The sequence below is a fragment of the Portunus trituberculatus genome, chromosome 50, assembly GCF_017591435.1.
Source record: "Portunus trituberculatus isolate SZX2019 chromosome 50, ASM1759143v1, whole genome shotgun sequence".
NCBI lineage: Eukaryota > Metazoa > Arthropoda > Malacostraca > Decapoda > Portunidae > Portunus > Portunus trituberculatus.
Genome location: NC_059304.1, coordinates 8731834 through 8751322, shown reverse-complemented (window position 1 = coordinate 8751322; position 19489 = coordinate 8731834). Strand labels below are relative to the sequence as shown.

General features: G+C 42.0%; 4 protein-coding genes across 8 annotated transcripts; 1 reads left to right on the top strand and 3 right to left on the bottom strand.

The window, feature by feature from the left end:
• Window positions 1-27: 27 nt before the first annotated feature.
• LOC123499481 (actin cytoskeleton-regulatory complex protein pan-1-like) lies at window positions 28-2271 on the top strand. The gene is made up of 3 exons (XM_045247499.1): window positions 28-155; window positions 913-1060; window positions 1973-2271. Exons 1-3 carry the CDS (start codon window positions 117-119, stop codon window positions 2113-2115), a joined length of 330 nt encoding a protein of 109 aa, XP_045103434.1. The 5' UTR covers window positions 28-116; the 3' UTR covers window positions 2116-2271.
• Window positions 1949-8699, bottom strand: LOC123499478. 4 transcript variants are annotated; one of them, XM_045247492.1, is made up of 4 exons: window positions 8562-8699; window positions 3411-3552; window positions 2788-3011; window positions 1949-2495 (listed from the first exon to the last, which is right to left on the bottom strand). In XM_045247492.1, exons 2-4 carry the CDS (start codon window positions 3537-3539, stop codon window positions 2366-2368), a joined length of 483 nt encoding a protein of 160 aa, XP_045103427.1. In that variant the 5' UTR covers window positions 3540-3552; window positions 8562-8699; the 3' UTR covers window positions 1949-2365. The 4 variants fall into 4 exon arrangements, with proteins under 4 accessions (XP_045103427.1, XP_045103428.1, XP_045103426.1 ...); XM_045247493.1 differs by lacking the exon at window positions 8562-8699 and adding an exon at window positions 6001-6127; XM_045247491.1 differs by lacking the exon at window positions 8562-8699 and adding an exon at window positions 5052-5201.
• Window positions 5595-13245, bottom strand: LOC123499477. Of its 2 annotated transcripts, none has more exons than XM_045247489.1 (7): window positions 13115-13245; window positions 10935-11051; window positions 10640-10688; window positions 10414-10461; window positions 9979-10248; window positions 9077-9216; window positions 5595-8726 (listed from the first exon to the last, which is right to left on the bottom strand). In XM_045247489.1, exons 2-7 carry the CDS (start codon window positions 11048-11050, stop codon window positions 8615-8617), a joined length of 735 nt encoding a protein of 244 aa, XP_045103424.1. In that variant the 5' UTR covers window position 11051; window positions 13115-13245; the 3' UTR covers window positions 5595-8614. The 2 variants fall into 2 exon arrangements, with proteins under 2 accessions (XP_045103424.1, XP_045103423.1); XM_045247488.1 differs by having other exon boundaries at window positions 13069-13219.
• A 673-nt stretch (window positions 13246-13918) lies between these two features.
• Window positions 13919-18026, bottom strand: LOC123500042. The gene is made up of 6 exons (XM_045248663.1): window positions 17926-18026; window positions 16586-16730; window positions 15665-15770; window positions 15308-15486; window positions 14959-15055; window positions 13919-14720 (listed from the first exon to the last, which is right to left on the bottom strand). Exons 1-6 carry the CDS (start codon window positions 17960-17962, stop codon window positions 14562-14564), a joined length of 723 nt encoding a protein of 240 aa, XP_045104598.1. The 5' UTR covers window positions 17963-18026; the 3' UTR covers window positions 13919-14561.
• Between the last annotated feature and the right edge of the window lie 1463 nt (window positions 18027-19489).

Below are 19489 nucleotides of genomic sequence, written 5' to 3'. Positions count from 1 at the left end.
TTCCAAGTTATTTATCTAATGTAAATTACACTAGAATAATTATTTTGATAAATTACGCTAATTCGTCGCTCCTTGTCAATTCGGCCCAGTACCAGGCATCAGCTGAGAGAAAGACCATGGCTACTCTGCAGACTATCCTTCGCTCGGCGGCCAAGGTGAGATATAATGGATTCACTAGCTACGGTTGTAAGTCAGACAGTACCAATCAGCGGCGAGGGTGACCCAGGTACTATATTTTTATCAGTACCTAGCCCTGCTGATGTGGCGGATATGAATGAAGTGGACTGGCCTTCACAATCCGGCACGAATAGGTAGACTTTGGCATCCATCCCCAAAACCCAATAGATATGCTGATGAAGCTGAATGGCCTTTGCGTAATAGATGATGGCAAGTGAAACAAAGGCACGAATATGGTGGTGGGTCTAAAAAAATGGGTAGAACACTGCATCTTCCCCTCTCTCTTTTCAGCCTCCAACAAATACAGATTACAGTTGGTGCCAAATGAACCAAAACAAAAATAATAATGTGGCGATATTAACCCCGTTGTCCCTAGCTGCAGGTCCCTTACACCTCACACAGCATGAAGTGCAGTTCTTGGACATTACAATTCTTTCCAGTTTTGTACTTAGGCGCTAAAGGGATTTCACATATGCTGAAGAGTTCACTAGAGACTGAAGGAATTTCAAATATGCATTAGTTCATCAGTCATGAAAATACTTCCCTTTCTCCTGCCCAGTTAAAAACTTATCAATATTCCTTGCACCATCTTGCCACTTCTGTTCAGACAGCCAGACTCAAGGGATGAAGTAAGTATGTGTAGGTAACTCTTCTCCAATGTTATAGGTTGTAATTGTTTAGTAAAGTTTAATTTAAGGCTCGCCTTTATTTATGGAATATCCATTTTCTTCACAGCCAGAGACTCGGGTCTTGTGTGCTGGGCTCCGAGCGATGTGCACAGAAGCCTCTGAGCCACCTAAGCCTGCTGCACCTAGTAAATCTGCACCACAACCTGCAGCACTGAAGTATTCCTCAGCAGCAACGCCACCGCCTCCCTCACAGCGTACGTCTCATGCATAGTGGGACAGATAGTGCAGAAACAGGTTTTGTATAAGAGTGAGCAAAATGGAGATGACTTGAAATCAAATACAGTAATTTCATCATATATTATTTTTAAATCTTTAATTGAAAAGCAACAGCATATGATCCTTAGAATTTTTGGTTGCTTTTAGTTTGAGAGCACAAAAGCATAATACCAAACAATAACTATTTGCTTTGTGGTGACATCAAAGGAAGTGACTGGGTGATGCAATTAAATTTTGAAGCACATACCTCTTTGGGAGAATTACTAAGCATAGTATGTATTTGTATTTTATTCTGTTTCATGTAGTCATTTACAGACTGCCTTCCACTATTAATGTGCTGGTACTTGAGAAACCATGGTATTATAATTGAAAAGGTGGTATGAGTAAGTTGTCAAGAGAGAGTAGCATGGCATTGCATAGCCATCCAAGAGGTGGAGAGTCCTGGGTTTGATCCCTGGTTGGTGCCAGGCTATTTTGGTTAAACACTTCCTCAACAAGGATTGAGTCAAAACTTTGGTGAACATCTTGGTAATCAATGATATCATATGGCATTCACAGTATGTAACTGCTTACTTTAAAGTGAAACTATTGATGACTGATTGGATAGTTGGCTTTGGATGCAAGTAAGGCACTACATAGGTAGTTTCATCAATGATGTTGATTGAAAAGGACAAAGGAATGACGAAACATATTCATATCCCAAACAGTGGCAAACACTGCAGTTTGCTTCCTATGATTTTTTTTTTTACAACAAAGCCATTATATGCAGTAATTGAAAAATGTGAGTGGTAACCATCATTAGGTAATAAAATGTAATGATTATGCACATATTTCAACTTTTAGGTCATCTTAATAAGATATGTATGTAATTTATTGTCCTTTATTTGCAGCTGTGGGTCCAGGGGCAGACAAAACTGGATCATACCCCAACACTGAGTATTACTCCTACAACAAGTTGAGTTACTTTGATTTGGAAGTGGAGATGTCTCCTGATCGTCTTCCCCAGCCAACAGCTGACAACGGTCACTTCTGAACAACATTGTGGAGTTTCTTTAATATGCATAGATAGTCATAATTTATGTACTATTGAAGGACAAATTGACTCATTCTTACATACTTGTGATTAGTTAATGTAAAATATATTCTTACTGTGTCCACTGGCAGGTGTAAATATTACACATAAACTATATATTTACAGTTTCATTTTCCCTGTGATGTATTTGTTGGCATTATATATAAATAAAGTGTGATGGGCTATATGACAATGAGACTATCCAGAAGTGCTAGAGGTATGGCAGCTGGGGGCAGATGTGCTGCTGGCGACATGCAGCTGAGTCAAGGGAGTGGGTAAGGATACCTTGTTCCAGTTGATTTCTGGCTGTATGAACTTGCCCCAGCCAGTCATTTTCCCATCTAAGGAAAAGGACAAATGGGAATATTACAAATAATAAGCACTTGGAAATAATACATCATAATACACAATTGAAAGATATTGGAAAAAGTAACACATTTCTGAAAATTACCAATGTGATTTAGTTTACTAGAGTGTTGCATGATCTATGAAATTGGAATTATTGATTCTTTAATTTCATACTGGTTTCAAACATTTTGAAACTCGTATTGCGTTGTTAAGCAATAATAGATGATATCGGAATAGTGTGCTGTGCCGTGACTGCAGTGGTGCCCCTCCCTCCCTTTAACTCACGGGCTGAGGATCACTGCAGCAGTTGCCAGCTGCCTCGCCAGGGCTGGGTGCAGACAGGCCACGCGACTGATGCACTGATGGCCTTGCTCTTCGTTACTCAGGATGAAGGCTGTGAGGAACATTAGATCATCTCTGCTCACCCATGGGAACCCATTGCCGCCATCCAAGGCTCGTCCGTATCCCACTCCTCCGCTCAGAGCCAGGACCACCACCACAGCCACCGCCTGTTGCAGGAAGGCAGCCCTTAGTTAGTAGTACTAGACACGCGGGGGGAGAGTTATGTTGAGCCTAAAAGGGATTGCATGAAATTTCAAACTCCATCATATTTTCAAATCCTAACTAAGCTAACTAACCATTACACTTACTTTAATTAATACAATTAATTAAAGTAACTATATCACAGGCGAAATTATAATTACGGGTATTATTGTTTATAGGGAAACATATGTGTTTGTCTTGGCTACTCTTTGATGGTTCTCACTGAAGAAAGGTTTAACTAGTGAAAGGAAAGAAAAGCTAGTACTGACTCTGAAACTACTGCCCTTCCACTTTACTGTACTACTAAGCTGCTTTCCACGACTCATTTAAATACAACAATGTGTGAAGCTACTTGTTAACTGTACCTTAAGGGCGAGGAGAAGGAATATATTGTTGTAGTTGACTTTTACAACTGTAGACTGAGACGTGTGTGAGTCTGCTGATATCACGGAGGCCGCCACCATCACGGCTGCCGCCACTATCACCATCCGCATTGTGCCCAGCTGACTGTAAAGTGTAAACAACATACACACAGGCCCTTGTCAATACATTCCATTAAGGACACACACACACACACACACACACACACACTGGGACTGTTTTTGCTATGGGCAATGTGAGCGACCGCCCAAGGACGTCTTAAAAAAAAAAAAAAAAAAAATGTCACCATGCTGTTTTCTACACTAATACCGCTAATTTCCACGTCAAGTTAGAGGAGTGGTCTTTGGGGCACCACTACTATCACGTCAACATGCTGCTGAGTCGTGTATATTATACAATAGTGTCAGAAGAAAAGGGAAGAGGGCGAGTGAGACTTATAGCTTGCGCCTGTGAGTCTCACTCTCAAAAGAAAAGCAAGGGGGTGGGAGATGTGGGGTTTGAGTTTGGAGAGGGGGCGTAGAATTAGCCAGGACCCCCTCTGCACACACACACACACACACACACACACACACACACCGCGTAGTGTAGTGGTTAGCACGCTCGACTCATAAACGAGAGGGCCGGGTTCGAATCCTGCCAGGGCGCGGCAAGGCAAATGGGCAAGCCTCTTAATGTGTAGTCCCTGTTTACCTAGCAATAAATAGGTACGGGATGTAACTCGAGGGGTTGTGGCCTCGCTTTCCCGATGTGTGGAGTGTATTGTGGTTTCAGTCCTACCCGAAGATCGGTCCATGAGCTCTGAGCTCGCTCCGTAATGGGGAAGACTGGCTGGGTGACCAGCAAACGAGAATGGTGAATTACACACACACACACACACACACACACACCATGTCATATGCACCTCTTATGTCATTAGCTTATCATCGTTCTGTTCCGATATTTACTAACGACCAATCAACTTACTGGCCCTTGTTAGTGTAAACAAACCTAGCACTGCACTTTTCATATAACGAGGAAAATATATATATATATATATATATATATATATATATATATATATATATATATATATATATATGTACTAGTATATAATTATCGTAAACTTACATAATTATTATAAACTTACACTAATGTACTCAATTCAATTTGTATTTCTACTTGCAATTCTCTTCAGCTTCCTGTGACAACCACCCGTCACAATAATTCCTAGTTTATTTAATAATCACTACATTGTTTTACTGAACTGGTCAAAACGTACTACATGATATCTTATATGCAAAACCTGTTCTTGCGACCAGTAATAAATTTTTTTTTATTCATTAGTGCTATATTCCACCTTACTGTCATATTTCCTTCCGTTACTTTCTTGAACAGCCTTCTTCCATCACTACATTTACTGTTTAACATCGCCACATTTCCTACGGAGTTCTTATTCTAATGTTATTGATTACTTTGCTTAATTAATTACATTTATTTCCTCACGATTAAAGTTTTTAACTACATAAATCTATTTTTGAACACAACGGGTTGCATAAAGGCAAACTTATTTGAGTATCCGAATAACACTTGCATCAGCAACACAATATACGTACTCACCTACAGTCACGTCTGAACTCTGTACTCACCATTGAACTAATAAGCTCTTGCTGTAGCCTCTCCGTTCTCATGTTCTCTCGGTCAAAAACTTTGCTCAACAAAACAACACCCCATAATAATACATACACTATTCAATAAGCTCCAGGATTCCACAGCTTAGGAAAATATTGGAGAGCACATCTTTCCTGTCATCAAGAGGGGAAAAAAAAAAAAAACACTCAACTCTTGCATATCTCATTATAATGAGATATAAATGAAGCTCTCTAAAGTGACGCTTGTGTTTTGCTAGTTGGATGATTCATCAGGATACGAGACCGATGGTTCGCTCGAATTACCTAGACGAGACAAACAAAGAAGGAAACCCGTAGTTATAGCGTGCAGAAGTCATGAGCGGCTCATTTTCTCTTCATTGATAATATGATACAGCCAGAGAGAGAGAGAGAGAGAGAGAGAGAGAGAGAGAGAGAGAGAGAGAGAGAGACTGACTCGCTGGGCATACCAACTCACTGCTTGTTATATTACACGAGTTAAATGCGTTGATCTCTGCAGCATGGAGATAACAAAGACTTAGAATAAGTATATAAATAATTTTAATAATTTTAGTAAGGTGAAGTGTTATGCCCATAATATTTCTTACAACTTTCTTACAACCAGTTCGCCATGGTGTGTTTTACTACAAGTCACGTTGCATGCACACAAATTTACAATGGCTACATCACTAAGTACATACCCTCTACAACAAAGAAAATGTTTTAAAAGCGCACCGAATTCTTTATGAAAACGGCAGCATGTATGGTCAACAAATCAACTTTTAACAAGGCTCTGTACCACAACTTCCATCTCCATTATGGACCTTTACTATGCAATGTACTCGACCTTTCTCACTTCGTAAATCAATAAGAGTAGGGTAAGCATTAGCTGGCAGGCTGTAGTAGAGGCATCATATGTACGAATACACTCGCTCACTAAGTCACTCACAGACGGTGTACAGACAGGGGACTGGAAGCCTGGCGTGGCGTGCGTGACAGACGCCTCTCCACTGGTCCTCCACCTCCTTTATCCTGAGTATATACCTGGAGTGCGTGACGTCATGCAATTCCGTGACATACTCGTCCAGTCAGGCACATGAGAGAACAACTCACTCCCGATGGTGAACGCAACTTATGACAAATACGAATGCCAATTCACATGCAACAACAGGCAAATGTTAATTGATTTAGCATTAAAAACACACACACACACACACACACACACACACACACACACACACACACACACACACACACACACACACACACACACACACACTCACTCACTCACTCACTCACTCACTCACTCACTCACTCACTCACTCACTCTCACTCACTCTCTCTCTCTCTCTCTCTCTCGTCACAGTAGAAGTGTAAGTTGCAGTGAGGGCTGAGGCGTCACGATGTAGGTAGTGATCGCGGGTGACGTGATGTGAGGTGGGTGGGGGACTCACTCTTGCCTGATTCCTTTGTGGACATAATGACAGGTGACTTCCGTGCCGCGTCCTGGAGAAACCCTCTACTCGTCTCCTGAGATACCGTTCACTTCCTAGATATGCTCTCTCTTTCTCTCTTTCTCTCTCTCTCTCTCTCTCTCAACAAAAATAGTAACAAGAAATTAACAATAAAAAATACAACAAGGAATTAAATAGAGGAATGAATAAATAAATAAATAATACATGATAAAATGCACAACTATCTTTTCAGTAAAAGATGTGGCGTGTGAGAATTACGCGAGGTGAAGGGGGGCAGGGGAAGAGGGAAGGGGTATGAGGCGTTGGGAAGGAGGTCGCCAGTAATCGACTAAGATTTTCTGCTTCAAGTCGTCTGCAGTGGTGTGGGAACTATAATTTCACAAGATCGCTATGAAAGTCGTGGTAATGATGATGATGATGGTGGTAGTGGTGGTGGTTGGTGGTGGTGGTAATGCGTTGCTGTCACTCATTTTAACCGTAAGTTTCACTGTTAGCGTGTCCGTCAGTAAAATTATGTCACTTTCAACGTCTTCGCCATAGTAAGCGTCGTCGTCAGTTTAAGTAACATTTGCATCACTGTCAGCATCTTCGTCAGTATTAATCTGTCACCGTCAGCATCTTCGTCACCATAATCAATTATGTCTGCGTCTTCGCCAGTAAGTATAATTGTATGATCGCCAGTACCTCTATCAGTACAGTATAATTGTATCATTTGCAACACTGTCAACGTCTTCCTTTGTCTGTATCGTAATAGTATCACCGTCAGTCTTCGTCAGGGTAACTGCATCAGCATCATCATCACTGTCTGCATCTCCGTTGGTATAATCAGAACATTGTTATTATCATTACCACCACCACTAGCAGCATTTCGAGCCGACTATGCTAACTTTACGTATACGGATAGACACCACCATGATCACAAATACCACTACCATCACGTTCTCTGGGTTCATAAAAGAAAGTTTCCACACAAAGGCAATGAATTTTTAAATAGTGATAACATCCTTAAAAATTTGACGCCAAAACATAACATCAGTGTTCTCAAGCGTCTTGCGGCCTTATATCGACTACTTTTAAAAGACTTTATAGAAATCATTGCGTTTTCAAGTTTTCTCATGATTCCAGAGATAGTTTAACAAGGATCTTACACCACCAATGAGAAGAAAACACGTCATGAGAACTCAACTAATAATCTTTACGGTTGTTTTAAATGATGCCCCCATGAGAGAACAAAACCTTAAAAGAACACGGTATTTTCCTCTTCTTCTCGCTCCCCATGCACGCTGCAGCAACCCTTGAAATTCACCCTGCATGGCGATACACGGTTTATTCGTGATGGAAATACAGCACGAATGGATGGATGGATGGATGGATGGATGGATGGATGGATGGATGAAGAGATTAGTCGGAAGAAAAGGAAAAGAAAATATCAATAGCCTTTCAGGTGGAGTAAATAGAAGAATAAGAATAAGAATAAAAATAAGAATAAGAACAATAATAGTAATAAGAAGATAAGTCGGAAAAAAAAGGAAAAGAAGATATTGATAGCTTTCAGATGAAGTAAATCAAAGAAGAAGAACAAGAACAAGAAGAAGAAGAAGAAGAAGAAGAAGAAGAAGAAGAAGAAGAAGAACAAAAACAAGAACAAGAACAAGAACAAGAACAAGAACAAGAAGAAGAAGAAGAAGAAGAAGAAGAGGAAAAGATAAGTCAGAAGAAAAGGAAAAGAAGATATTGATAGCTAGATGAAGTAAATCAAAGAAGAAGAAGAAGAAAAAACTATCGGCAGCCTGGGAGATGATAAAAGACGGGACAAAGTACGGGAGGGGCCATCGCTACTGGTGACTGGTAACTCTGGTGACTTAGCCCGGGAGGAAGGTGCCGGTGAAAGATTGCCTACAGTTTCGAGGTTGCGGTTATTACTGATGGAAGACTACATGTACGTATAGGAGACTACAAACAACTGAAAGGCTACAAGTATTACCAATGGAATACCCCAGGAACAGATGGGAGGCTAAGTATTACTGGCTCTTACAGATGGAGTTAACAGTTCGAGTGGAGTGCTACAGATACCAGTGGAGGTTTGCGCTACAGGTTGGGCAGGACGGGGCACAAGTATTGGTCGCAGGTGTGGCTGAGTCCGTTTTGAGTGACGTCCCCGAGGCGCCCCAGCTGCTCGCGGTAGTGGACGGGCACCCATCTGGGGAGAAAAGGAGCGGCGTGAGTCAGAAAGGGTTGACCCAATAGGTATGTACAGTAATGGACCTATGGAAGAATTTGGAGGGTTTAATTTTGTGCGAATAATCTTGAGTGATGTAATGGAATCAGAGGAAGGATGGGAAGTGGCTAAGAAGAGTAGGGGTTAGCAATGAAAGAGATATCTTGGGAGTTAGAGTAAGATGTGAAGGTGCGAGAGAAAATAATGGGAGGAAAAGTAAAGAACACCGAAATCAAAGTCAAATTTTGTGAGGGATGCCAAGTACAAGGGAAGTTTTGTATTGTCCATGCATAGTCGTATATATCTCTGTGTGATGAGCCTCGTGACATTACCTGGAAAAGAAGGAAGTGAAGATGTTGGGCACGGCAAGGTAGCGAGCCGATCTCTCCGGGTTGAGGCAGACGACTCGCTCCAAACAAGATTCGTCCCCGCTCGCTTCCCCTAGCAGCCATGTCAGCAGCAGCAGTGAGTCCTGAAACACGGGATTCGAAGCTGCAAGAATAGTGCGGCGATACTGATGACCTGATAAGGCATATTAGTTTAATGAAGTAAGTGAATCTATTTACTTATTTATCTATTTATTCATGTATTTCTTGCAGTATTACGAGCATGCTCCGCGACAGAAATTGACGTCTAAAAGCTAACGATCAGTTTCGAAATGATAGTTACAACAAGAGAGATTCAATACTAAAGGTTCGCCAGGTGTCTGTTTAGAAGTGAGAAGAATGTTCGTCTTGATGATTATGTATCATTTCTCAACCTTTCCATTTCAGTTCTGATAAACCGATGACTTGTAAGAGAATTTTCTTCATTTTATCATTTTATCAACACATCCTTTTCTTTTCTTCCCTTCTTTGTTCCCATCTTTATCAGGCTGCCAGATATTGTGTGCGAGACAAAGATTGCAGAATAAAAAAAAATGAAGTAGAAAAATAAGAGGAAAAAGTAGACTTCCCATATCGGGAGAGGTTTTTTGGAGATCAGGCTAGGAAACTCTATTAAAGACCTCAGAAATCATGGACTATTTCCAAAGGTCAACAAGGATTAGTTGGATTCTCTATACTGTTTCTCTTGTTAATAATGTAAAAAAAATATGTATTGCTAATCTGTCACTAGAACCATGAAACGCTCTTCAGAACCGGTCACTTCAACTATAACCCTTTAAAAGTAGTAGAGGTGCAGGCAGAAGTGTTTCAGAATATGGCCCACGGAAGCAGGTTAATGAGAGGCTCACCTGGTGGTCGGGGAGGGGCAGAGAGTGCAGGCTACGGAAGGTCTGGCCAGTAATGAGATAAGGGTAGCCGATGGCCAGAGTGAGGACGCTGGTCACAATGATGATGGCCACGTACGCCATGATCCATTTAGTCACCACGTATTTGGATTCAGCAAGATCGAATATATTCTCCCCGTCTTCCTCCTCCCCTTCCTCGTTGTCATCCTCGCCATCGTCATCCAGCAGCCAAGGCCAGCACGGGTGATCGTCTCCAAGACACTTCCTCGCTACCTGTTAAGTCGAGGCGTCGCTTGTCATGTCTGCTTCTCCTTGGTGAGAACTTTACTTATCAGTGACTTAGTCAATCATATAGACATATTTAATTCATTTGCCTCCTAACGCAGCTAACCACCACCACCACCACCACCACCACCAAGAACAGCAATAGTATCTTACGTCCTCTAAGGTTTGGACGACATCGCCTGTGGCCTGCTTCTCTTCAACCTGTAACAATATCATAATGTTTTTCATTACACACACACACACACACACACACACACACACACACACACACACACACACACACACACACACACACACACACATCTAATGTCCTATGTCTTTCTGCGTCGGGATCAGTTATCACACAAGACTAGAATTGAATTAACACAGGTTATCTTACCACCGAATTACTGCCGGTCATGAAGTGGTTGAACATATCTCGCAGAAACCTGTGAAAAAGCACATCATGAAGAGAAGAAAGGCGTGTAAAAAAAACAACAAAAAAAATCCCTACGCATTGCCACCTTTAACTAACCCTGCACTGCTTATTTCTAGTGAAAGGCTGCAAGTTCACGCAAAATCAAGTGGCACGAGATGAAGTAAAGGACATTAAACAACTGACTGATGGTGGAGGACGGTGTTGCATAGAGCGGCATTTTGGCAGGGACGGGGAGACGTAGGCTGGATCAACTTACCTGAAGAGGGAGATTATGTTGATGGGTGGTGCAGACAATCCTTGGGGACCTACGTTCAGCTGAGCCGCCGCCGACCCGGCCAGCACCACCACCGCAAGCGCCACTGTCAGTCGCATCCTGAGGTGTGAAAGAGGAAAGGTTACTGGTGTCATCTGAGAGAGAGAGAGAGAGAGAGAGAGAGAGAGAGAGAGAGAGAGAGAGAGAGAGAGAGAGAGAGAGAGAGAGAGAGAGAGAGAGAGAGAGAGAGAGAGAGAGAGAGAGAGAGAGAGAGAGAGAGAGAGAGAGAGAGAGAGAGAGAGAGAGAGAGAGAGAGAGAGAGAGAGAGAGAGAGAGAGAGAGAGAGAGAGAGAGAGAGAGAGAGATGCATTTATATTTTTAACGTTTTATTTTCTTATATTCGTATTGTATCTATGCCGTAATTTTTCCTTAAATTGATTTATTTTTACGAGCTACGAGGATGATGTCACGTTGAGAGTGTGACGCCTGGGGAAATGCACGGCAAACGTCACTAGGTTTAGCAATGAACTTTTCCACGTAACCTTCCATAGAGGTAACTGAACTTCCGTTACGACACACATACGCCTTCTTCCAATCAGTTATTCCACGTGTGTTGGCCCCCTTCCCCTTTGTGTGTGTGTGTGTGTGTGTGTGTGTGTGTGTGTGTGTGTGTGTGCATCGCGAGATTAGCTTTCTCGACCTGTCGTTGTGTAGGTCATTATCATGCCAGGAGGGATGGAGGGACTGAGGACAATATAAGGTTAGTAACCGCATCACCGTTATTCCTCAGCCGCCACGGGGAGGGAGGGAAGGCTGGGGCAGCCGGACGGATACTGACACTGACCCACTTTTTGGCAGCTTCCCCGTCCACCTGCCGGCCGGCGGGAAGGGCGGGGCGGAACGGGGCGGGGCGGCCACACTCTAGTTGTGCCGGATTCTCAGAGTTGCTCACCAAGGGCAGAGAGCTGACTCAGCCTAACCCTCTTCTCTTTCTCTGCATTTTCAGTATTTTGTTTATTGTGTTTAGTAATTTACTGTATCTAGTTGATATTCAAAGTTGGCTTCATGACTTCTTATAGAGTTTCTCTTGCTTTTATCACGTTATGTTTGAGATGTCAATGCTCTTCGTACACAATCAACAGGCCAAGTTCTACGTTTCGTTTAGTGTTACTGATTCTGCTTGTACAAATAATTCCTCCTTCACGTCTTGGCAGAAGCATGGCCTCTTTTCCATACACTATTTAGTTCCTCAAGCAGGTTTACTTAACTCTTTCCTTCACATATCACGATGTACTTTCAGAGTCCCGAGGCTGTCTCTTCAACACATAGGCCCGTAATCTGTCTGTTACATGTTCGTCTTGTCGTTACCCGAGGAGCCATAAGGACTATTTTTAGAGGCCTCAGAAATTATCAGTTGGGGGTCTTATTGTTTCATCGCACTGATGGTAAAAGCTCATTGTAAAAGTTTCACTGAAATCACGCGAATACCAATGCAATCCCAAATAACTCCCAGTAGTAGCCGTGGTCAACCTTAATACTGAAACGTCTGGCAAAGTAGTTCCGGTGACGATAACCCCCCGGACATGCCGCTAGTAACTTATGTTCACTCTGTTATTTGGGTTTAAAGTAACACAGATTTTAAGGAATAAACCCTTCTTAATTTTTGCCAAAATCAAAATCAAATATCGATAACAGGTATCTACTTATAAGCTGTTGGGAAAGTGGCAGGCACTTCAAAGTAGCTTCATCATGATCATGCATACCGGATTACACGTGTCTTCCTTATACAAACTGATTGAATAATTAACAGATCGACTGATTGACTAATTGATAGATTAAATGCGTGTGAAAAGACAAAGTACTAAAAGGAGGTAAAGTTGGATTGCGTTAGAAAATAAAAATATAAGTAATCATATAATCCCTCATCAAGTTGCCACATGACAACATCGCTAACAACCAGCATCATTTTGGTCAGCCATTTGACCTCAGGGAAGCGTTTGTTACCTAATTACTTGGAAGCTCACGTGAAAACAAAAATACACTAAAAGGAAAGTAAATTTGCCTTCGGTCACGCCACACAACTCGAGAGTCACACAGACAGTGTGGTACTTTGTTGACACACAAGCTAATAACTCACACACACTTTGCAGTTGCTGACACTGAGGGACGACTATTGGACCCACCTTCCTGCCGCGCACAGAGGTGAAGTGTGAGGCGTGAAGAGGAAGGTCAGTCAGTATACGCCCTCCTCACTGCTAGTGTAGACGGCACACACTGTACAACCCTGCCAGACGTGCCCATTATGTGTGTGTGTGTGTGTGTGTGTGTGTGTGTGTGTGTGTGTGTGAGCTCGTTCCACTTGTTCTTTTTTCCGTTGCACAAAATCGAGCTTCCTGCTTTTTCATTAGTGCCAAGAACACTGATTTTTTTTTTTTTTTTAACAGTGGAAGGGCATTCTGTAACATGTCTTTTATGACGAGAATAAACATGATCATGATGAAATGTATTTGAATGACGTAGTTGTGAATCTGTGCAGATAAACATAAATAGAAGGAAATGCAGAAGGCTGGCAGAAATTATATGACAGTACTACAGAGGGGCATCAGCTGCCGGGAATACGATCACTGCCTTGGCCGGCGTGGAGCAACAGCTGCTGGGTGCCGCCGCCCGTCAGTGATCTGTAAGCACACCGTGGTGTCCGTGGTGTCCGCGGCTCGACATCAATAATTCATGCTATCTCTTCCTTAATCCTTTTCCGTTTCCCAGCATTGCCATACCGGATTATTCACACACACACACACACACACACACACACACATACACACACGTTTATGGGTGTAATACAAAGGTATCGCGGGTGCAGGCTGGGGCCGGCCATTCATGTCCTGATTTCATGCAGCTCAAAATGCACGTACAGGGTATTAGGCAGGAAGAATCATACGTCATACAAAAAATCAAACAACTAAAGAAACCATCAAACATACAAACAAAACAAACAAGTTTCATTAGGTTTTGTTCTTGTGACATCTTTAGATTGTTCTCTTATTCACAGATCACTGAAGGCTCCGAAACAAGGGAAAACCGCAAGTGGCGAGAAAAGTCTATCCCTATAGAGAGTAGAATTGAACAATTTCAAAAGCTGTCTTTTAACCCTCGGTGTTTTAATAAAACAGCTAAGCAATGAGGCAGTACCTGCTACAGGGTAAAGTGCTGTGCGAGGCGTCTCACACCTCTTCGATATTGGCAGACATATCATGTAGCTATGATGTCTTTGATTGTAACACTTCTATTAACGTTGGTATCATAGCAACAAACCATCAGGTATCTTCACATCCGGCAGGGCATGAGCATGAGGAACACCACGAGGGAGGAATACGCCCTTTATCCGCTTTACACTCCTGAGAGGTTTTGGAAACATACGCCACAAGGTTTTTTTTCTGCATATCTATTAACATGAAGCCGCTGATATTCATCCATACAGGCTACATTATCACATAAATGACTTTGAAACTCGTTAATTTTATCTGAAAATTCAGTTTCTGATGCTATCTATCAGTCTTACAGAACTTGCATTGTAAATAGTTTGAGTCTATACGTATACAACGTATATATACGTTGGGCGGCTCCTGTCTAATGAAGGCAATGATCTCCAGCAGGAGAGAACATCCTCATGACTCCGTTAGGCCTGATGATTGCATCTCCTAGATCGGGAACAGCGGGTCTGCGATCGCAATGGCAGCCTAACCTCACTGATTTGACGCTGTCATCAAGCGGGCCGAAGTCATATGTCTGAAATCAGGATAGGCGTGATACTAAAGTCCTTTCCAGCAAGCTGTACTGTTCACAAAAGACAGCCATCAACGCAGGCAACTAGTCATTAGGAGAGAGAGAGAGAGAGAGAGAGAGAGAGAGAGAGAGAGAGAGAGAGAGAGAGAGAGAGAGAGAGAGAGAGAGAGAGAGAGAGAGAGAGAGAGAGAGAGAGAGAGAGAGAGAAGGGGGCAGGGGAAAGGTGGCTGTGGAGACTCACAGTAGGATAGAAGCCGACATGGAGGATGTCACCATTAGCATTCCCAACAGATTCATAGCTGTACAAACACAAACAGTGTCCGTTGAAGCCCGTCTCACTGTAAAAGAGGAAATAGAAAAATAAGAAGAAAAAATTTGGACGAATTTCCGACTCACGTAAAGAATGAATGATTAGGTTAATATATCCATAAACTTCCAATGTCCTTGACATACAATGACGAGTCAGGGATACTTATCAATAGCTCATAAACATGACTAATAGCCCTACCCAGCTCAACCGTACAGTCGCAGTGTGGCCTACCAACACCACCACACTGACGGAGATATGAGTAGAATGGTTGTTTACTTACCTGTAGATGGTCCACTGCATCTTTCCAGTGACTATCATTGAAGAGATCCTGTTATGCAAGTAATTCAAGTCTTTTAAGCTTTTAGTCGTAAACAGGTCTTTCTTAGTGAATTCCGTACCCTCGTAGAACGATATCGCGTCCATCTCATTATGGCTGCTGGCCAGTCTTATTGAGGAAATCTGCAGAGAGAGAGAGAGAGAGAGAGAGAGAGAGAGAGAGAGAGAGAGAGAGAGAGAGAGAGAGAGAGAGAGAGAGAGAGAGAGAGAGTTACTCACGTTACTTGAAAGTTGTCATTTTGTGAGGATGAAATGTCAAAGAAACTATTAACTTCCTCTACTCACGCCGCGAATGACTTACCTTGCCATGGTGCTTAGCGGGGATGTTAAATTTTGCATTGATACCATAGGAAAATAAAACCACTCCAGGATCCCTGTTGTAGTTGGTGTTCTCGTAGAAAATCCATCTGCAAGAGAACAAAGTTCATTCGTTTGCAGAATCATTGTGCTGTAGTTCATCCACGGGTCACTGATGAATAAGAGGATTGTTTACGTATCCTCTAATCATCTTGATTCTTGTATTCTTCCTATAAGTTATCTAAATTTTTTGTGAGATTAGCCTTGTGCAATTAGACCGTTTTTCTCTACTGGTATTCTCTCACTGACCAGATGTAGCTTTATACTAGCAGTGCTTCCCTTACACATGCCTTTTAGTTCCTATATATATGTTTTCTCAGCTATCTTTCTATTGATTCTATTGATGGCTATGCTGGATAAAACTATACATAGAAAAAAATAAAATAAACCGCAGAAGACTGCAAAAACCGCGCGAGCACGCGCGTTTGCGTGTGTGTGTGTGTGTGTGTGTGTGTGTGTGTGTGTGATTCACCTCGGTGACCTGCTGGTCACCTCAGCCAGTCTTCCCCATTACGGAGCGAGCTCAGAGCTCATAGACCGATCTTCGGGTAGGACTGAGACCACAACACACTCCACACACCGGGAAAGCGAGGCCACAACCCCTCGAGTTACATCCCGTACCTATTTACTGCTAGGTGAACAGGGGCCACACATTAAGAGGCTTGCCCATTTGCCTCGCCGCGCCGGGACTCGAACCCGGGCCTCTCGATTGTGAGTCGAGCGTGCTAACCACTACACTACGCGGTGTGTGTGCGTGTGTGTGTGTGTGTGTGTGTGTGTGTGTGTGTGTGTGTGTGTGTGTGTGTGTGTGTGTGTGTGTCTACAATATTATTCTAATTCCTCCATCCATATAACAGTGGCCTACACGCCAGTCTGCACGACGCTGCTGGTGGTGTCGTCGAAGTTGTCGAGGGACAGGTCTGAGACACTTTCAGGGTAGCACTTGGTATATCCAAGCTGGTTAGGTTTCGAGTAAAGTGTGATCCTTGGCCACTTCTTCGCGCACGTCCCTGGAGATTGAACATTATATTATAGCCATGAGAAAGTAAATAATTCTAGCGATAAGCTTGTCATGGATGTACATGCATGTGTAATAAACACAAAGTGTTATCTTACTATAGTCTATGTCGTGAAGGATAGCAAAGTTAAAAGCGAGTTTACCAGGTTGATCAGAAAATGGAGAAGAATGCCAGAGCTGGTGGTGAACATTAAAATCTCTAACAAAATAGATCTCCACGAGAAGAAAGAGAGTCAAGATGTGTTCCACTTTGAATAATAAAAAAATGTTTATAGTTATAGGACTTCGTTGAGAGGTAAATGCACAATACAGATAAATTTACTTTCTTTATACCTCTGAGGTCAAAGCCAAGTGGTAGTAGATTCAGAAGATTCAAGAGTATCGGCACGAAAACAAGTAAGGTCGCTGCACACATAGCTTTGGACTAAAGATGTATAAGTAGGAGAGAAGAGAGAAGTGCTTACTTTGAGTGGACTTAGACACCTGGGTATCAATGAAGAAAAGAAGACAAATTTTAGTAGATAATAAATATTAAATCTAAGGACATTCATGTTGTAAAGGTTAATGAAAAAAAAATGTTGATGGTGTGTGTCAATACTAGAAAAACAGTCTGACTTGGGGACATTTGTTCCTTCCCAATACAGGGATTCCGAGGTTGAAAAATTGGAAATCTTAAAACTTGAAATTTGTGCGAAAGATGTATGTGTTAAGTGCATGTTCTATTTTGTAAAGGATGAGAGTTGTCTTTAGAGGGCAGGCTGTGTGTTGTGAGAAATAAAGGGAAACCTTCACTGATGTCGCAGCTAGCTCATAGATAGGTTCAAAAGAACTCTCTGATCCAGTGCTTGAGATCTCACTACGAGTAATTATAATTTCTGCAGGTGACTACTGCCTCCTCCTTGTAATGGGTACTGAAAGTCAGACGTTTTTTATCTATTGAATTTTCACATAATATGAAAGATGACTTGATTATTTTAAGTAAAGAATTGGTGAGGGGAAATAAGCTTGATGTACGAGTAATAAATATTGAAAATGCATTGGGGAAGTTGTATAGAAATAACTAAAATGGTTAAGACAGATAAAGTGACATACGAAAGGACCACACATGATATGTCACGCCTCCGCCACAGTAGTTACAATGGTCCGCGGCATCACACGAGATCTGAGTGGTTCCTGAGGATACTTACCGAGCACGAAGACAAGAATGATAAGGAGTGATTTCATGGTGTCGTTCTTGTTTGACTGACGACGAGTGAGTGACAGCAGATGTTATATAGTGAGAGATGGGGAGGAGGGGTGCTGCCCGTACTGTAGGGGGGGGTTTATGTAAGACGGGGAAACCGGCCAAGGGCAACTAAACAAATGGAAAGGAAAGGGAACTCCTTGGCTAGTAGAGGAGTCATCATACTTTTTTCCAATCATAAATTTTGAGTGGAGAATGTATAGGCGTGGATGTAGCTTTGTGTGAAGGAGGAAAGTTGTATTTAGGGGGCAGGCTGTGACTGCCCCCTTGTGTTGTGAGACAAAAAGAAACGTTCAGTGAGGTCATAGCTGGCTTTAATGATAATTTCACAGCACCCCCTGAACCAGGCTGTTAGACCTCACTGGGAGTAGTTATCGTTTCGGCAGGTGTCTACTGCCTCCTCCTTGTGGAACAGGTTGTCACTCATTAGACATGAAAATGGATCCATTCTCTATGAAACTTGTTAATTTCAAGAACTATATTTAAATCAAAGGTAGTTTTTGAACCATTTTAAATGAAGTCCCCAATTAAGGAATGAAGTTCTAAATAAAACTTGTACCACACAGTTTGGTAACATTCACTGCTGGCTTCAGGATTGGAGTAAAAACTTTTTTTTTTTTATTTCAAAAGAAATTTCGCTTACGCTTGTGAAGAAAGAATCAGTTATCAAAATTTGTTTTAGTCTGCTTAAGCCAAGATGCGTGGTTATCTAATATTATATATTCGAAACATTAAAAGACTATGAGAACATAAATGCAAAAGAAGACACGAGTTTTCATATTATTAGATCATCGTCAAAAGAAGCCAAATACTTTTGCATTTGGATCTTCAGTATCAAAATTTTGTCAACCCTCCAATATCGTCGATAATAGATATTTTATGTAACCTTTCCTGTCTGCATGGAGACTTCGAAAACAGTTTCGATTGGTAGCTACTGAAGTAGATTTGAAGCCATCCAGACTAGATGGTACACTATAACCTAGTACCTTAGTTTATGAAATAAACCATTCCCTTCGGATTTCAGCAAGAATGTGTTCCTAAATACCAAGTTTCTTTGTTTACCATTGCTAATTCTATAACACCACAGGGAAAAAAGCGATTTGAAGCAAATAATAAGACAAGATTAAGTTTAATACCTCCCAGCTAACACTGCTCATGTCACCCATTCTATGTTTTTCTCACATGATCACCCACCAATACCAATATCTGGGGAACTTATTGCATTACTTTAGAAGCGATATTTGACGCAAAAATAGAAAAAAATGATATCGTAACGTGAATGAATAACCTGCCCGCGTCCCACACAACATGATGAGAGGCGAACGCCGCACGATTGAGCACGACTTGCATTTTTTGCATGATAACAGACTAATCACATAGCTGTGCGATAGCTGCCAGACAGTCACACGACAGCTGAGATGGGCACACAATATTACTAAGATTACAACGAGCATAGGATGACCATCTAACGATATACCGAGTTGCTATCATTATTTTTTCACAATTCC